Genomic DNA, 19,751 nt, shown 5'->3' with positions numbered 1-19,751 from the left:
TTAACCATTACCACCGACAGCTACAACCCTTCTGCACAATTCCAGACATAGGTAGACTTACTCAATGCAATCGTACATACCTGTCACACTGGTGGCATATGATTGTCTAGTGCCCAGCAAAGTGACTTTATCGGGGGTATTCAATTGTCGGCGGAAACGCCGAAAATCCAGCGGTCCGCGCACTATTACCGTTATTACGGTAATTTTCTTGCTGGATTTCAGCTCGCACCTCCCTGAGCCAGTTTTTACACGACGGGATTTCCTAACAATTCAATACCCCCCTATATTTGTGTTTTTTGTCCGCTACTTGTATTCTAAAAAAATGCAAAAACTACTGTATTGTTTACTTTACCTCCTGAAATCTTAGTGCCTTTCATGTGCAGTAATTATTGTTACCTGGCCAGGATACTTAGATGCCAAGCGGTTCAAGGCATCAACAGCATGTTCTTTTTGAATGAGTTCCAAACCAGGAGCTTCAGGATCAGGTACGTCACCGAGACCGTCTACACCATGAAAATATGATGCATGAATGCAATGTCCTAGGATTGCTGTGGATGATCCTCTATAGACTGGAATCTATAAAGACAGGAAATTACATTATTTTTTAAAGTGCTTATACTACAAGTGACATCTGGTAAAATTCCATGCTTTTGTTACCTAGCAAAATTAAGGCACTCAAATTCAATACCCATGTATCGATTGTATTAGTGTAGGCCACGGGACTATGTTTTGCTGCCTATTTTAAATGATTAAACATACTTTTCTTGTGCAATGATATGTTGAGGATTGAAGAAGTCAGGGCAATCATTTCAAGTACCTGGATGTACAACATTAGTCATTTACAAATATTAATGAAGAAGAGAACTAAGATAAATTAATTATGTGTAGGATCAAATAGTGCAGAGACAGGGCCTGAATTATCATCAAACTCAATGTGAATGCAACTTGAGTTAAAAAAAAAAATGCACATAACTTGTATGCACATATGCAAAAGCAAGCAGATCTCAAGATACGTTTTCATTTGAATTTGAGTATAAGAACACTCTGGCTATACATTACTTGCCGTATGTACGCAGACAGAACAAACTGCAGGACACACACATGCATTTGTGTACCTTAAAGTTCTATCAGAACTCATGAAAACAAACATTTTATAAACTAAATTTACAACTATTAATACTATTAACATTAAAAATATATATATTTTTAAAAATATTTTACTTGAATCAGTATTTTCTTTAATGCATACTGTACATAAAATGCATTTGTAAAACCTCTCTTGCAAACATGTTCTGGCATATATACGTGTAGTCATCACTATCAGTCAGCAATGTATACACACACACATATATATATATATATATATATATATATATATAATATATACATACACATACTTAAATGTTTATTATCATGAAATTTTTCAAGGTCCAGAACATAGTTGCTAGCTTTTTATAGTGAGCAAATTCTCCTCTGCCTTCACATAGAAGACTGATAAGACTAACATGCTTTTATCATTTATTTATTTAGCAGTCCTAATAAATCACTATCAAACTCTCAAAATTAATTGATTGTTATTAGAAATAAAATGGCTATTGATATTGTTAATAACAAACTTTAATTGAAATATTAAAATTATTAGAGGTTAGAGATAGCAGAATTTTCAAAACTGTTCCTTCTCATTTCAAATTTGGCAATGAAATGTAAAGTTTTTTCGATGGAATTTGGCTTTAAATGTTCCTAGTCCTACCCTAAACATTCCATACAGCAGAATAAATAGCTAATCATTGCGACATCTCTGTTCATAGACAAGGATTTTCACAAAATGCAAATTTACAAAACAAACCATTAGCCCAATATCGTGGTCATGATAGAATATTGCAGTTGAAAATATAATACATTGCAAAATTATGTAACTTAGGGGGATCTACTATTGGTTTGTTTTACCCACCTTTTTAAATCACTACCAATAGCTAAAAAAAATTGTTGATCAGCAAATTTATTTCCCATTGCATTTTCATTCATTTCAGTGACACCTTCATTTCAATTGTGTTTCCAGGATGATGGCTATATGCAGATATCCAATTAAAAAGAGGGGGGCAATTGAAATGAACGGGAAATGCAAATATATTTGGGAAACATATTTATTAAATTAAATGAATAAATACAATAGTGAAAACTAGGTTAGGCTGTCAGCATGGGACAGCTACCTCAATGGGGAGGAGTGAATACAAACAACAGTTTGCTCGGGGCTTCACAATTATGGTCTCCCTGTTATTGTGAAAAGACTAGAACTCTTAGGCTGGTTGAGGATTTGGGTGGCCACACCATCCCTTTGTTACTCTAAACAGTGTGGCCCTGTGAAACAGACTAAGGTTTTCCCATACATTTCAATGTATAAGTTATGAAATTAAAAGCCCATTGAAATGAATTGAAAAAACCTTTATATATGTCATTTTTAACACATGTATTTTTGTTCCCCTTTAAAGATAACTGTAAAACACAGCATAGAAATGAAATGAAAAAAATAACTATAACAATAACAAAAATAACAAACTAAAAAATTAGTAATTTGACAAAAGTAGATTAGAAAATGGGTCAAAAAGTTTCCAAAATGAAAGCACATGCAGATACAGAATGCATGTAATTTTAACATAAATATAGATAACATTCTAAAAAAAAAAAGCTCATGTGAACATACAATAAAACATGTTGCGAGTTTATCTTGCATTGCATTTGGTAAGTTCAACTGTCCCATTGTACTGATCACACACTTAACTTTCTTAAACGCACAACTAATATAGCAAAACTGTGTAGCCCCAGTCTGATCAGCAGATAGTATTGTCCACATCTAACTTAATACTAGCAGATATCTTTGTAATCTGGCAGCCGGCTAAGCTAACTAATAAATTATTTAGTTATAATTGTTATGACCACAGCTAGTAGATAAGCCAGACTTTTTCACATAGAACTGATGTTGTTCAGAGGTACTCAGATGTCCCCAGGACTTAGGCTCTAAGGTTGTAAAGTTTTATCAGTATAACCACACTACAGGATGGAAGTAATTAGAATACTGGAGGCTGATATCTGGGACAGGCCAGGGTCATGGGTCAGAAGCAAGTAAGGAATCCAGGAAACAGGCAAAGGTCAAAGGGGCACAAGCGTAAAAGCAGAGTCCAACAAACAAGCCAAGGGTCACAGCCAGTTAGCAATCTAAAAACAGAGAAAGTATCCAACAGCAGGTCAGCAATCTGTGCAGCACACTAACGCTATAATCGTCAGGGAGGCTAAGCCCTCCCTGCCTTAAATACTTCGATGAGCCAATCAGAAAAGGGGAGGCACAGGGCAGTCAAACAGCCCAGGAGGCTGCTAATTACTTATTTGTATTGGACATAAGCACAACCCTGGATAATGTATACATATATATTTAGCCAATTGTATTAATAACAAAAACTGTCCCCACTGGCTCTCTCAATGTGCCACAAAATCCACATAAACTACTTGCGCACGCGCCCATCTGTAGATCACGTCGGGACACAGCGCTATTAGCAGAGAGCGTCCCGACCTGGCAAATGATGTCCCGGTCGTCATGGTGACGGCCAGGACGCATCTGAAGAGGAAGCAAAGAGTCACAGAGGTTCAGAGCACCGCCGCGGCTCGTGACTATAATGTGTTATAATTGACACAGACAACTGCACCAATGATTTTGACCTGTATGCAATTCATAATATCTTATTATTCTTAACGTATGGAAAACGGAGCAAGGAAGAATAAATTCATACCATGCCGAACCCAATAGTTAATATTCAATTAATAAATGTTCCCTACTGCATAATATTAAAATAAATACTCAGTAATAAAAGTCTGTATTTGTAAAAAAAAAAATATTCTTATGTTCACAGTATGCATGCAACTCCTTTATATAGTTGTCAGTAGTGTGGGCACTATGTTACAACAGTGCACCAAGCTCCCACACAGGGTACCTCTGGACAACCTCAGCCTCTCTACAACCTTGGGCTAGGGGGGCTGGATTGTGGAAAGGACCCTTGCACGTGCAACTGTGAAAAATGAATTTACATAGGATATCATAACATCAGTTAACATAATAGTTATGGGCGCCAGACAATCTCTGAACAAAAGACATTCTTTTTGAACACTCCCAGCACTAGCTAATCAGTTGCAATCAAATTCAACAATGCCACAATGATGTTACACATGAACAGGGCCGGTGCTAGGGTCCATGGCGCCCTAGGCACTTTCTCAAAATCGGCGCCCCCCCCCCCAAAAAAAAATCGCCCCCCCGCGCCGCAGGAACACTTTGGCAATCAAATAAAAATAAATAAATTTTAAAAAAATAATAATATTCTATTTACTTACTTTTTTTCTCTTGTCAGCAGATGCAGGGGGCTCTTCACACTACTTCTGTTCTCTCCACTGGCTGCCAAAAACGCTCCTCAGCTTCCAAAAACACAGAGGAGGGGGGTGGAGGAGAGCGGTGCATGCTGGGAGGGGAGGGTACTCTGGGATATAACTTTATTCACACTGTCTGTCAGTGACAGACAGTGTGAGAACACGGGGGGTGGGGACAGCATTTCTCTGGACCTTGAAGACGCCGCCGAAGAAAACTGATATCACATGATCACTGACTGATGTCAGTGGTCATGTGTGAGTGCTGCGCGGACGGGGGCATCCATTAAAAAAAAACAGAAACAGCAGGAGCCATTCCGCCGCTGTACTATGTCCCAAACACCGCTGACTAGATTACAAAATCTAGTCAGCGGCGCCCTGCAGGTCCCGGCGCCCTAGGCAACTGCCTAAGGTTGCCTAATGGGAGCGCCGGGCCTGCACATGATCCAACACGCTACACCTATGGGATAATCACTCTGTACTGTCTTATATAGCAGCTTTCCTATCACCTTGCATCAGGTTATTTAAACACCACAATAATGTTTCTTGTCCCTTTATCTCCCTAAGCAATGACATTACGCATTACAGGCCCAATACTTTGGCCTATTCTGTTGTAAAGTAGTAATGACAAAGAACCCAACCCCATGAACAATTTTGCAGTTTCATGATTGGCACAATATCGTTCCCGTAAATGCCCCTCAATTGGAACCTTGCCTAGTGTATTTCTTATCTGCATCCCTTTCGATTTTGTCAGGTAGCAGTCCTCTCAGCATATATCTGATCGACTACCAAAGAAGGTCAAGACGATTTCTATGGGCTTGGATTTGGACTCAACACAGACACTTATTACACTTAAAACCAGCTCCATTGAACTCAGTTAAGGGTAATTTGTTAAACTGCACAAATTTAGTCTCCGTACTTCCATCAGCAAGAATCGCTACTCTCTTAATATTCGACAATACAACTGCACACTTCACAACACACAGAACCACACACACCTCTGGATGGGGACATTTTCATATCCTTGGATCGTATAAATAACTAGCGATCCCCATCTGTGGTGGAACTAGCAGTCACTTTTACTACTGAGCTCAGCCCACTAAGCATTGCTCAGGCATCTCATATAAAAAACTACATTACTCTCGAAACATGGAATAAAGAAGCTAGCCACACTCCATCCCATATTTGGGAAAGTGTCACTCCTCCCTCTTTTAGATTCCCTATATGGTCATTCTGTCCTCTTTGGAGTCTCTTTCAGGTCATGCCCCCCATTTTGAGTCTCCTCCACAACATGGCCGACACCCCTCTTGTATTCTACTGCAATATGACACTCTCCAAAATTATTACCGCTCAGTTTGAGTCTCCTCCAGGTTATGGCTGATCCTTCATTACAGACTATTCCAGATCATAACAAGCTCCCCAGAATTGTTTATTAATGACAAAAACCCCAAATTATGACTACTTACTTCCATCAATGAATTTATTCCCACACACTGCCCATACCCATTATGCAGAGGCTCCCAGTAGCAGCAGCAATATGGTCTGCCAGCAGCATGGCTTCATAGCAGCAACAACTCTCTGTGAGTCTAGCAGTTGAGTCTAGTATGGAACTTAGCATTGTGAGATATTCATTATGTCTGATTCCAAAGACTAAGAGTTCCACACTACAGTATGTGATATACAGTCTTGCAAGAAATCACAGTGTAGCTTATTCATTCTGATTCCCAAAAGAAGGACAATTAGTTTGCGACTATGTGAAACCCATCTAACCAGCTGACAAATGTTACATAACTGCTTATCCAACCAGGCTACTTTGTCTATCAAAGATCTTCCATTAGAAGCCTAAACCCATTCTGCAGTGCTTTATTGAAGGCCACCAATTTAAAGAGGATTTATAAGGTTAGATTGTAAGCTTGTGAGCGGGGCCTTCTCACCTCTTTGTATGTTTTACCCAGTTTGTTTATTAGTTTATTATGTTTGTCCCCAATTGTAAAGCGCTACGGAATATGTTGGCGCTATATAAATAAATGATGATGATAATGATAAGGTTAGCTACACTTGCATAATTATTATTATTATTATCCTTTATTTATTAGGCGCCACAAGAGTTCCGCAGCGCCATACACAGCACAAACAGTAGACTAAACAAGGTGACACATTACAAACTGTTAACAAAAAATACCAAAACTTCAGAGACTCCAGGCAGGCTAATGCAGTAAAGACGGAGCAGAAGAGCAGGTATGGAGAACAGAGGGAAGAGGGCCCTGCTCAAATGAGCTTACATCCTAAGGGAGGCTAGACAGATCTCAGGCACACAGGGAGCAAGTTGAAGTAAGTGGGGATAGAACAGGGGGGCGGGAGGAGAGAGGGGAAGAACAGGTGGAGGAGAGGTTAGGTGGAAGGTTGGTAAGCCTTTAGGAACAGGTAAGTTTTGAGTGCCCTCTTGAAGTAGGACAGATTGGGAGAAAGACGGATGGAGCGAGGGAGGTCGTTCCAGTGAAGGGGGGCAGCACGGGAGAAGTCTTGGATTCTGGAGTGGGAAGAGGTGATCAGAGTGGAGGAGAGGCGACGGTCATTGGCCGAGCGCAGGGCGCGGACAGGGGTGTGAATGGAGAGGAGGTTAGAGATATAGGGAGCAGTAGACTGAGAGAGAGCCTTGTAAGTGACGGTCAGGAGTTTGAAAAGGATTCTGTAAGGAATGGGGAGCCAGTGTAGGGCAAGGCAGAGAGGGGAGGCAGACGAGGAGCGGCGAGAAAGGAAGATGAGTCTTGCAGCCGCATTGAGTATAGAGCGGAAGGGGGCGAGATGGGAATAGGGGAGGCCGGTAAGAAGGAGGTTGCAATAATCAAGGCGGGAGATGATGAGTGCATGGATGACAGTTTTGGTGGCATCCTGGGAGAGGAAGGGCCGGATACGGGCAATGTTGCGTAGCTTGTAGCGACAGGCTTGGGCGAGGGATTGGATGTGGGGGGCGAAGGAGAGAGATGAGTAACGCCCAGGCAGTGGAGTTGGGTGACAGAGGAGATGGTGGTATTGTTAACAGTGATAGAGAGGATGTGATGGGCGGGGAGTCTAGGGGGAGGAAAGACAATCAGTTCAGTTTTGGGGATGTTAATTTTGAGAAAGCGCGATGACATCCAGGAGGAAATATCAGAGAGGCAGTCAGATACACGAGAGAGGAGGGAGGAGGAGAGATCAGGCGAGGAGATGTAGAGTTGGATGTCGTCAGCGTAAAGGTGATACTGAAGACCGAATGAGGAGATGAGAGCCCCCAGGGAGGAGGTGTAGAGCGAAAAGAGTAGAGGGCCAAGAACAGAGCCCTGAGGGATGCCAACAGGGAGAGGGAAGGGGGTGGAAGAGGAGCCAGACATGGATACTGAGAAGGAGCGGTTAGCGAGATATGAGGTGAACCAGGCAAGGACAGATCCAGAGAGGCCAAGAGAGAGAAGTGTTTGTAGCAAGAGGGGGTGGTCAACGGTTTTGAAGGCCGCAGAGAGGTCAAGGAGGATGAGCAGGGAGAAGTGACCCTTAGATTTGGCTAAAAGTAGATCATTAGTAACTTTGGCCAGGGCAGTTTCGGTGGAGTGGAGGGGGCGGTAACCGGATTGGAGAGGGTCGAGGAGGGAATTGTCCGAGAGGTGTCTAGTGAGACGGCAACAGACAATCCTCTCAAGTAATTTGGAGGCAAAGGGGAGAAGTGAGATAGGGCGATAGTTTGCAAGAGAGGTGGGGTCAAGATTAGGTTTTTTGAGGATGGGAGAGATAAGAGCGTGTTTAAATGAAGAGGGGACTACACCAGAGGAGAGTGATAGGTTGAAAAGGTGAGCAAGGTAAGAGCAGGCAGTGGGAGAGAGAGAGCGAAGGAGGTTAGAGGGGATAGGGTTGAGAGGACAGGTGGAGGGTGGAGAGGAAAGAATGAGGGAGCGAACTTCATCACCCGAAGTGGGGCAGAAGGAGCACCAGAGTAGGTTGTTGGAGAGAGAAGGGATGAGGGGGGCGGGAGAGGGATGGGATGAAGAAATGTTCAGTCAGATGGTCTCAAATTTAGAAGAGAAAAAAGTGGAGAGGGAAGGCGGGACAGGAGGGGGAGGGGGAGAGAGGAGGGAGTTGAAGGTGGCAAAGAGGCGGCGGGGATTGGAGGACTGAGAGGAAATCAGGGACTTGAAGAAGGATTGTTTAGCCAGGTAGAGGGCAGAGCAGAATGAGGTGAGTATAAATTTGAAGTGAAGGAAGTCGGCCAGGGAGCGAGATTTCCTCCAGAGGCGTTCAGCAGTGCGAGAGCACCTTTGAAGGAAGCGGGTGAGTTTGGAGTGCATAATACAAAAATAGATTTTCTTTCTCAGTAACATAGGTGAAAAAGTGTACAGCCATGGCCAAAAGTTTTAAGAATGACACAAGTATTGGTTTTCACAAAGTTTGCTGCTTCAATGTTTTTAGACCTTTTTGTCAGACGTTGCTATGGTGTACTGAAGTAAAATTACAAGCACTTTTGCCTTATGGCAAGGTGCTCCATCATGCTAGAAAAGGCATTGTTCGCCACCAAACTGTTCTTGGATGAGAAGTTACTCTTGGAGGATGATTTGGTACCATTCTTTATTCATGGATGTGTTCTTAGGCAAAATTTTGAGTGAGCCCACTATCCTGTCTGAGAAGCAACCCCACACATGAATGGTCTCAGGATGCTTTACTGTTGACATGACACAGGACTGATGGTAGCGCTTACCTTTCCTTCTCCAGAGAAACATTTTTCCAGATGCCCCAAACTATCTGAAATGGAATTCATCAGAGAAAATTACTTTACTTCAGTCCTCAGCAGTCCAAGCCCTGTACCCTGTAGCCCTGATGTTTTTCCTGGGGAGAAGTGGCTTCTTTGCTGGCCTTCTTGACACCAGGTCATCCTCCAAAAGTCTTCACCTCACTGTGCATGATGCACTCACACCTGTCTGCTGCCATTCCTGAGCAAGCTCTGCACTGGTAGTGCCCCGATCCCACAGCTGAATAAACTTTAGGAGATGGTCAAGGAGTTTGCTGGAAATTCTTGAGTGCCTTGAAGCCTTCTTCACAACTATTGAACCTCTCTCCTTAAAGTTCTTGATGATCCGATAAATGGTTGATTTAGGTGCAATCTTACTAGCAGCAATATCATTGTCTGTGAAGCCCTTTTTGTCCAAAGCAATCATGTCTGCACGTGTTTCCTTGCAGATAACCATGGTTAACAGAGGAAGAACATTTCAAGCACCACCCTCCTTTTAAACCTTCGAGTCTGTTATTCTCACTCAATCAGCATGACAGAGTGATCTCCAGCCTTGTCCTCGTCAACACTCTCACCTGTGTTAATGAGATAATCACTGACCTGATGTCAGCTGGTCCTTTTGAGGCAGGGCTGAAATTCAGTGGAAATGTTTTTGGGATAAAGTTCATTGTTATGGCAAAGAGGGACTTTGAAATTAATTGCAATTTATCTGATCACTCTTCATGACATTCTGGAGTATATGCAAATTGCCATCATAAAAACTGAGGCAGCAGACTTTGTTAAAAATAATATTTGTGTCATTCTCAAAACTTGTGGCCATAACTGTATAAAAATATAAGCAAAAGTGGCACCAGTCCCACAAGCAGTTAATGTGACTAATGATTGAAGACACAGGCCTCATCAACTCTTTCCGCTTCGCTATTTTTAGCACATTCTTAACATTTTCCCTTCTTTATTCCATAAGTATGTGAAGTTTGTTTTTGTTTGGTATGTTCCTGCAGAAATAGATGCAAAGAAAAAGAAAAACCTATTTTCCCAGTGGAAAACAGCTTACACAGTACCACGGACATTTAGAGCACAGCTTGCTGAGAAATACACACAGAATGTAGCGTTATGAGTGGATTATAAAATACCATTAAAGAAACAAAAAACAAAACACTTATTTGCAAATACATTCTTATAGATTAAAAGATGGTTGTTGCAAAGCATTTACAGTACAGATGAGGAGGAAATATGTATTGTACTTTCTAGAGTCCACAAGGAAATAAGTTACTCCATTTCAGGAGCATGTAGTTCTGGGAATGCCAATGAAGTCACCGGTATCATCAAATGAAAAGAGGTTTACCACAAAGAGCCATAATGTAAATGGCACTCCCACAAGTAAACTGCCTATTGCTTACCTGCATATTGACCCTAGGAACTATTTTAGAACGACCCCTAACATTTTGCATTACTTATGTGGTTCATTGACTTAAACTAGAGAAACTACCTAGTCAATAGGTGCAGTAGTGATGTATGAAGTTTGTTTTCAGAATACTTTCATTCATTTTCATTTTCTGAAGCAGAAACACACAGCTGTGCCATAAGGACTGGAGACTACAATGACAGAACTTTAAGGAAATTGGTTAATTGACAAAGACCTTGGGTACATCACATCTTCTGGCATAAAGTTATATTATCGTTCTTACATTTACCAGCACTATGTATAAACTGTATGTAGATAGAGAAAGGTATTTATTCATGTTATAGAAATTCATTTTTAGTGTAGATACCTATCGGAATGTGGTTACCTTGTTGTGGTAAATAGACATTGCTAATTTGATCAAAAAGTACAATAAAAACTTCAAGTTTATTTCAGATATTATATTGTGTATGTTACAGAGTCTAATACACAACTGAATTTTGCTATGGGGCTTGACATAGGGCCTGATTCATTAAGGAACTTAAATTTAGAAATTTCTTATTTCAGTCTTCTGGACAAAACCATGTCACAATGCAAGAGGTGAAAATTAGTTTTCTGTTTTGCACATAGGTTAAATACTGACTGTTTTTTCATGTAGCACACAAATATCAACTTTAAATTTCAGTGTACAAATAAGCTATCAAGTATTTGTGTGCTACATTAAAAAACAGTCAGTATTTAACTTATGTGCAAAACAGAAAACTCATTTTAACCCCTTGCATTGTAACATGGTTTTGTCCAGGAGACTGAAATAAGAAACTTCTTAATTTAAGTTCCTTAATGAATCAGGCCCATAGTGTTAAACTCCTGTCCCTAGCCCTATAAAATGTAGCTTCATCATTATCAAGTTGAAACAGTTTGGTATTGTAAAGACAATGCCATTATCAGTTCTCCAAATTCAGTATCCGCATGGGTTAGGGAAACTGCAGGGTAACTACACTGAGGACTGAAAACATTTTAAAAGAGTTGCAGAAAACAATTCTCTGGCTGACAAAATATTGGCTGTGGATAATTCTATGATCATGTTACAAACAAACATGATCTGTGTGGAAGGATAGGAAAATGCAAGTCAATGCTATAAAGAAAAGCAATAAGATTTGGCCATTAGTAATAGATTGCAACATGTGGATACCATTAGGACATATTAATGGGAAAGAAGAAAGTGTTGGGAGAGTAATAGGCCCCAGGAGCTATGAGGCTGCCATCTTTCAATCCGATATCTGTACATATTTATATTAAAATTCCGCATCTTAGTAATAGCTGTATTGTGTGCATATTTCTGAATGTCATAACAGTTGTACAATTGCTTCCAGCAGAAAATAGATGATTTCATACTGCATACACCCAAAGGTTTATAAGATGGCTTAAAATTATAAGTATGATAAAATTATATTCTAAATACTAATGTCCTGTCAAAAAACTTTATTAAATTAGGATTACTTAAAATAAACACATGCAATAGCCTGCTACCACAAACTTCCTGATTATGACAGGCAAGATAGCTCAACTGCATGTTGCTTATAATAACTATACGGCCACAGAGCTATGCTGCCTGTTCACCCCTAAAATAAAGGGACAAAAAGCATGAGATCTCCCTGTTGGTGGAAAATGGCACAAGTCTAAACAGGCAGTGCTGTTTTAACACTATCAACAGGGATCAGGTAAGAGTGTGTCTGCCTGTCATATGGTAAAATGCCCAGTCTGTTTCACATCAAGCTCTGTCCTTTAAATAGGATGTCAAAAATAAATAGCGTGCACCATTGAGTATTGGCCCAATGCTGAATATCACAAAGTGCCCATCTGAGCAGTGTGATTGACTGCATTGACTGTATTAGCAAGAAGGCCCTCATGTTTTTGTCCCACTGGTTTAGTGGCTGTCATGGATTAATGTAGAAATACAGCTAAGGAGCCATGGATAGGTAAAAAACAAACAATGTTTATTGCTGGAGAGTATAAACAGTTGATGACATAATAGCTTGCAGAATTTACCAGATATACAGCAGTTGCAGATAAATGGGAGGTGAGGAAATATTCCAGGCAGCATGCACAGGGAAATGCACAGATAAGTCCCAGGTTCCCATAAGGAACAGGTCAGCAGGTTGTATGTTGAAATAGATCTCCAGCAGCATAAATCCAGGAGCACAAACAGGAGGAAGTGACCACAGAGAATAACCTCAGGATTACAACAGGATGGGACAACAATAACCAGCAATGACTGCTGGGAGGAACAGGCATATATAAGGGAAAAGAAAACACACCCAGGTGCATGGGATAATTGGAGAAAGTGTTAACCCCTAATGCAAACATGAAAGGCAAGATAGCAGCACCTTTGGTGATCAGAGGTACTGCTGCAAATACACACTAATAAAGTCAAAAGGCAGGAGCTGCCAAGCAAAGCAGTATGTACTGCAAGGGGCTTGCAGGCAGATCCTGACAGTGGCTAAACAGCAAAGACTGCATATCATTTTGGTTGTTTGGTTGCTGTAATGGAGGAGAGGCACACTTTTTGCAAATGATTCTGAAGTTAAAGGTCCGCCATAAGCAGAATGCATTTTGAGCTTTGAGCTTCCATACTGCAAGTTGATAAATTTATATTTTGAAAACCACATATGAAGTGTGCAAACGGCACACAAAACCAGTCCTTAGTAAATCCCTTGGAGTGTGGTAAGAGAAATTAACAGAGAACTTACAGAGAAAGAATACTATCAATTACCAATGTGTTAGCCGAAGTCTGAACACAACTGGGAAATCAGACCAGACGTATGCCAGGCTCAATACACAAGCAGGTAGTCAACATGCCACAAGGTCACAAGAGCAGGTAGCAGGACTTGAGTAGGTAGATTACTCAGCAGGGTTGTATCGGCCCAAACAGAAAAAAAGAGCCAAGATCCAAGAGCTCTGCTGGCCTTAACAGTATTTCATATTCTCAACAACATCTCCTGGATGTCACTCACCGGACTGTGAGTGCCTCTTCTCCCGTTGTTAGGAACCGTGGCCGCCCGCCATCCTGATGGTCTGCGCATGCGCAGCCTCTATGAACTCTTCAGACCTGTTACTTTTAGTTAATTGGCTGATCAGGCAACACTCCCTATTTAAAGCACCTGTGGTCATTACCTCGTGGCCTGATCTTGGAGTCTCATTCCCTGTGAGTCTCTGAAGGTGTTCCTGTGTTTCCTCGTGTCTTCAGCTCCAGCTGATTCCTCGCTACTGCATTACCGGTTTCCAGACCGCTTCAACTCTCCTGTGTTTCCTCGTGTCTTCAGCTCCAGCTGATTCCTCGCTACTGCATTGTCGGTTTCCAGACCACTTCAACTCTCCTGTGTTTCATCATGTCTTCAGTCTCAGCTGATTCCTCGCTACTGCACTGCCGGTTTCCAGACCGCTTCAACTCTCCTGTGTTTCATCGTGTCTTCAGTCCCAGCTGATTCCTCGCTACTGCACTACCGGTTTCCAGACCGCTGCAACTCTCCTGTGTTTCATCGTGTCTACTATTCCTGCTGACCTCCGCAAGAATCATCATTGCTCCTTTCGTGTTATGTTCTCTGTCTGTGTGCTTCACAGACACGGATTACCGCTACCACTCTCCTGTGGTCTCTACTCGTGTCGGCGTTCAGCCGCTCAGCTATCCCTGTGTTTCTCTCTTGACAGCCTGCTCAACTGAACCGCGGTATGCTTATCTTTTATTGACTTTACCAGTTTATTGCATATCCGCTTGGACTGTGTTCTGCTCATCTACGGAGTCCTCTATCTCACAAAGTTATAGATGCTATTGACTTTGTCTCATATGTCCTGGATCTCAGTAGTGACTTTGTATCTCCAAGCAGCGCTAGTCATTTGCTATTGTATTATATATACCACTGGAATCAAGTTCCTTGTGCTCTCCGTGTTACCTTTGATGCTCCATTCATCTACCCTAGTGCCTATCCTCACCTATATATGCAGTGGTACAACTTGCTATACGCAGACCACTGACTTCCCCGTTACCTACTTGCACCTGGAACCTGTCCCATCATTACAAGCAGTGGTACAACTTGCTGTACGCAGACCACTGACTTTACTACCTCCTATCTATCCCTGGACATTCCTCTCACTATAGCAGTGGTACAACTTGCTGTAAGCAGACCACTGACTTTCCTCACGTCTTCACGTCCATCAAGATCCTCGTGTTCATATTGTTTAACTCATAACCTGTTGCTGCTAGTCATAGACTTTCCTCTAGCATCCTCTCACCATCTGCTGATTCTCCTGTTCCGCTAGTCACCCTGCTACCAGAAGACCACTGTGTGCATACACTACTCTGGTAAGACTACATCTGGTGATATCCTGGGCAAAGACTCCTAGTGCCCGTGACACTGGATGGTGTTTTTCTGGGTTTCACCTGATATCTTTGATGGAATTCACCTACAATCGAGAAGTATGGACATTCTCATCTCACAAATTGTCTTCTGGACTGTACCCCTGCCATTTTATTAGATATTGAAGTTTGTTTTAAAAAGAATGTGCATCCAGACTACTTTCTACAAGCAACTCTACCCATTCATTCACTTGAACATGATCTGTAAGAGGTAAGACATAACCAGGAAATGGAATCAAAATCATTGATTTCATTAAAGAAATCTGGATGAACCTTCATGGTATCCATGAAGGGCAACTGGACTTACCTATGCCAAGGTTTCTTTAAATGTCGGGCCTAGTTTAATTTGTAGGTATGCATACTTTTAGATTTTAGATAAAGAGCCAAACTTAGTCACCTGTCTTTTAAACTGATGAAGCTTTATGCCATCTGTTAGCAATTCTTTTATAACTATCATGGAGACAATGCAATTTTTCTCTTAGTACATGAAGATTATTTTGTATTGACTCTAGTATAGAGGTAACAGCAGGAATGGAAAAATATTGGGGAAAATAAGGCAGGTTTGAATTATACCTAAAAATAGCATAAAAAGGACTTTAGTAGATGAGTATTGGGAGTTATTGTAAACTCTGCCAATAGAGGAACATTATTCCAGTCATCTTGCAAATATAGTATTGTAGCTATTGTTCCAACATCTGGTTGGTGCGTTCTGTCTGACCGTTGTGTTGAGAATATAAAATAATTAATAGATCATTTAATATTTAATATTAAGAGCAGTACAAAATTGCTTCCAACACGTTAAGTAACTTGCACTCCCTGATCAGAAACTCCATGTAATCGAAACACTTCCCTGAGTAGTAGTTCTGCTATTTGTTTCACAGAAGGATGTCCATGACAAGACACAAAGTGGTCCATCTTTGTTAGTCGGTTAACAAACCACCAGAATTGTAGTCATTCCTTTAGATGATGGCAAATCCACAATTAAATCCAGGCTGTAAAAGTGGAGAAGCACTAGGAGCCTTAAACTGAGAACAAACAGTGCAAGATGATACAAACTTTTTAACATTCTTTTTGTATCCCGGTCACCAGAAATACAGAGTTAATGGGTCTAGTAAAGGCATTTATGGCCTGACAGTTTAGAATCGTGAACAAATTGTACTTTAAATTGTGCCACTGCTGGTACATATAAACAATGTTCATACTTTCATATTGTTATTCCATATGTTATTGTGATTGGTTAAGTGTAATGGGGGATGTAAAAGGCTCACATCCATTCCATAACCTTCTATGATGTCAGATCACCAGTGCCAATATCTCCATGGAAAATTTACTTGAAGAGAATTGTGTCTTCTGGCTCAACCTGGGGTGAGTCATCAATAAATGCTCTGGATAGGCCATCAGCTTTCCTATTCTGGGATCCAGGTCTGTATGAGATGATAAAGTCAAAATAATTTAGGAATTATCTCTGTCTGTCTTGCAAAGGCTAAAAGTCTCTTTGCGGGCCAAATGAACTCTAAATTCTGGTGGTCTTTGAGAAAAATCATTTCATGTGCAGAGCCTTATAGGAGATGTCTCCTTAGTAAATGCAGCCACAACCACTTACACCTCTGTATTCTCCACATTATAATTCCTTTCTGAGGCAATCATTTGATGGGAGAAAAAGAGCATATGGGTACAACAGCATCTTCTCTCCTATTCTCCATAACAATATTGGCCACTCTGCAGAATCTGAAGCATCTGCCTCAAGAATAAAAGGAAGTTCTGGGTTGGGATATACTAATATGGGATTTGTTGTAAACTATCTCTAATGCAAAAAAAAAAGTATTTTCAGTAGGGGTGTGCACCGGGCACTTTTAGTGTTTTGGGTTTTGGGTTCTGATTAGCTTGAGGTTTTGGGTTCTGATTTGTTTTGCCAAAACACCTGACGTAAGGTTTTGGTTCCGGTTTAGGGTTTTGGGTTCTGATTTATTTTTAAAAAAGCATAAAAAGCGCTAAAATCCAGTTTTTGGGTTTTTTTACACTCCTACGCTATTATTAACCTCATTAACATTCAATAACAATCATTTCCACTAATTTCCAGTAAATTCTAAACACCTCACAATATTGTTTTTAGTCCAAAACGTTGCACAGAGGTAGCTTTCTGGGCTGCGTAGTGGAGTGGCCCCGGTACCCAATTTGGTACCGGGGCCACAATACCTCCTCCAACTGGTCTCAATTCAACTGCACATATGGCTGCTCCTATATCCTCCAACTGGTCTGAATTCCACTGCACAGATGGTGGACACCGGATGCACGTCTAACACCAACATAGCTGTTAAGGCCGCAGTTATCCGCTTTGCCATAGGATGACTACTGTCGTACTTTGTGCTCATGGCAAATAACTGTTGGACGGTCACATAATGCCAAAAAAAAGAGGTGCAAGATGGAATTGTTATTGGGCCCTCCCACCCACCCTTATGTTGTTGAAATAGGACATGCACACTTTAACAATCCAATCATTTCAGCGAAAGGGCCTACCAAACAACTGTGGCTGAAATGATTGGTTTGTTTGGGCCCCCACACCAAAAAAGCTATTCATCTCTCCCTGTACAAACTAACCTGTCCCTACTGAGGCAAGATGTCGTCCTCATCCTCAGATTCCTCTCCCCCTTCAGTGTGTACTTCCTCATCCTCACACATTATCAATTCGTCCCCGCTGGACTCCACAACCACAGGTCCCTCTGTAGTATCTGGAGGTCAGTGCTGTACTTGATTGAGGAATTGATAATTCATTTTTATGAACATCATTTTTTCAACGTTCTGCGGAAGAAAACTCCTTCGCCGCTCACTGACTAGGTTCCCCGCTGCACTAAAAACTCTTTCGGAGTAAACACTGGAGGGGGGACAACTCAGGTAACTTGGACTGCACAAACAATGAACGTAGTAATAGAAATGGCAGTTCCTCTTTTTTGGGACTGCACAAACAATGAACGCAGTAATAGAAATGGCAGATCCTCTTTTTTGGAACTACAGAAACAATGAACGTAGTAATAGAAATGGCAGTTCCTCTTTTTTAGAACTACAGAAACAATGAACGTAGTAATAGAAATGGCAGTTCCTCTTTTTTGGAACTACAGAAACAATGAACGTAGTAATATGTCACGATACAACGTAGAAATACAGCTAAAGAGCCATGAATAGGTGAAGAAACAAACAATGTTTATTGCTGGCAAATATAAACAGGTGATGAAATCATAAGTTTGCAGAAATACCAGATATTCAGCAGTTGCAGGTAAATGGAAGGTGAGGGAAGATTCCAGGCAGCATATACAGGGAAATGCACAGGTAAGTCCCAGGTTCACATATGAAACAGATCAGCAGAATGAATGATGAGATCCTAATGCAGCAGAATCACAGGAACAATGCAGGAGGAAGAATCACAGGGTGTAACCACAGGATAAGACATCAATAACCAGCAATGTGTGCTGGGAGTGACAGGTATATATAAGGGGAATGAGACACACCCAGATGCATGGAATAATTAGTGAACAGTGTTAACTCCTAAGGTACACAACAAGGAGCACAACAGGCACAATAGCAGCACCTCTGATGAGCAGAGGTACTGCTGCTAAGACACAAAATGAACACAAAATAGTAAAGTCTGATAGTCCAGGTAAGGAGCTGCCATGCAAAGCAGTATGCTGCAGGCAGATCGTGACATAATAGAAATGACAGTTCCTCTTTTTTGGAACTACAGAAACAATGAACGTAGTAATAGAAATGGCAGTTACTCTTTTTTGGGACTGCAAGGATATATTGCTCTATAATATTTTTTATACTTTTTCAATTATTTTTTTATATTTTTTTTAAAAAAAAATTTGGGTATTTGTTTGGTATTTTTTTTAAATTTTTAAATGATTTTTGGCTAATTAACAAATTGCCATGGACTTATCAGAAACAAAAACAGGACAAAAGCACCACTGGACTCAGCAGCACAGACACTGGCCAAAGCACCACTGGAATCAGCAGAACAGAGCACTGGAAAAAGTACTACTGGACTCAGCAGGACAAAGCACCACTTGACTAAAGTAATCAGCAGGACAGAGCACTGGACAAAGTACTAATGGACTCAGCAGGACAAAGCACCACTTGACTAAAGTAATCAGCAGGACAGAGCACATCAACCTTCCTCTTCAGTAACCACAGGGAGAATGAAGATGGCGGCCGCGAGCGGGGCATTTATGAGATCCGAGTCTCGCGAGATCCGACGCGAGACTTGGATGTCATAGCCTCGTTTTGCATTTCTTGGCGGCCGGAAATACCCGAACAGTGCTCGGATCCTTTCGGATCCGCACTGTTCGGATGGGCTCGGATTAGCGAAATCAGAGCCCGCTCATCTCTAATTTTCAGCTTGTAGAGCTATTCCCTTCTTGAGGATATATTTACTAAACTGCAGGTTTGAAAAAGTGGAGATGTTGCCTATAGCAACCAATCAGATACTAGCTATCATTTTGTAGAATGTACTAAATAAATGATAGCTAGAATCTGATTGGTTGCTAGAGGCAACAACCCCACTTTTTCAAACCCGCAGTTTAGTAAATCTAACCCTTGGTTTGTTGACTGGTGTAAACATTTTGGAGAAGGCTTTAATGAAACGTCTATAAAAGTTGGCAAATCCTATGAATCTCTGCATTCTGCATTTTTCCAATTTCATGTATAAATGATATTTGTGAAAACGCTACAGCACCATTCAACCTTGGTGTTGTTGGTGTTGTTCCTCAGAATTTTACATAATT

At 41.1% G+C, this 19,751-nt stretch overlaps 1 protein-coding gene across 1 annotated transcript in view; it reads right to left on the bottom strand.

The window, feature by feature from the left end:
* LOC142158730 (pyrimidine-specific ribonucleoside hydrolase RihA-like) overlaps positions 1–19,751 on the bottom strand; it is an 84,795-nt gene that overhangs the window by 33,246 nt on the left and 31,798 nt on the right. Inside the window, exon 4 of the mRNA XM_075212969.1 lies at positions 397–576. Coding sequence (XP_075069070.1) covers positions 397–576 — 180 coding nt within the window. The remainder of the gene's footprint in view (positions 1–396; positions 577–19,751) is intronic.

Source organism: Mixophyes fleayi, chromosome 5 (genome assembly GCF_038048845.1).
Source record: "Mixophyes fleayi isolate aMixFle1 chromosome 5, aMixFle1.hap1, whole genome shotgun sequence".
NCBI classification, from domain to species: domain Eukaryota; kingdom Metazoa; phylum Chordata; class Amphibia; order Anura; family Limnodynastidae; genus Mixophyes; species Mixophyes fleayi.
The sequence above is the reverse complement of the archived record's forward strand: the minus strand, read 5'-3'. Positions and strand labels throughout refer to the sequence as shown.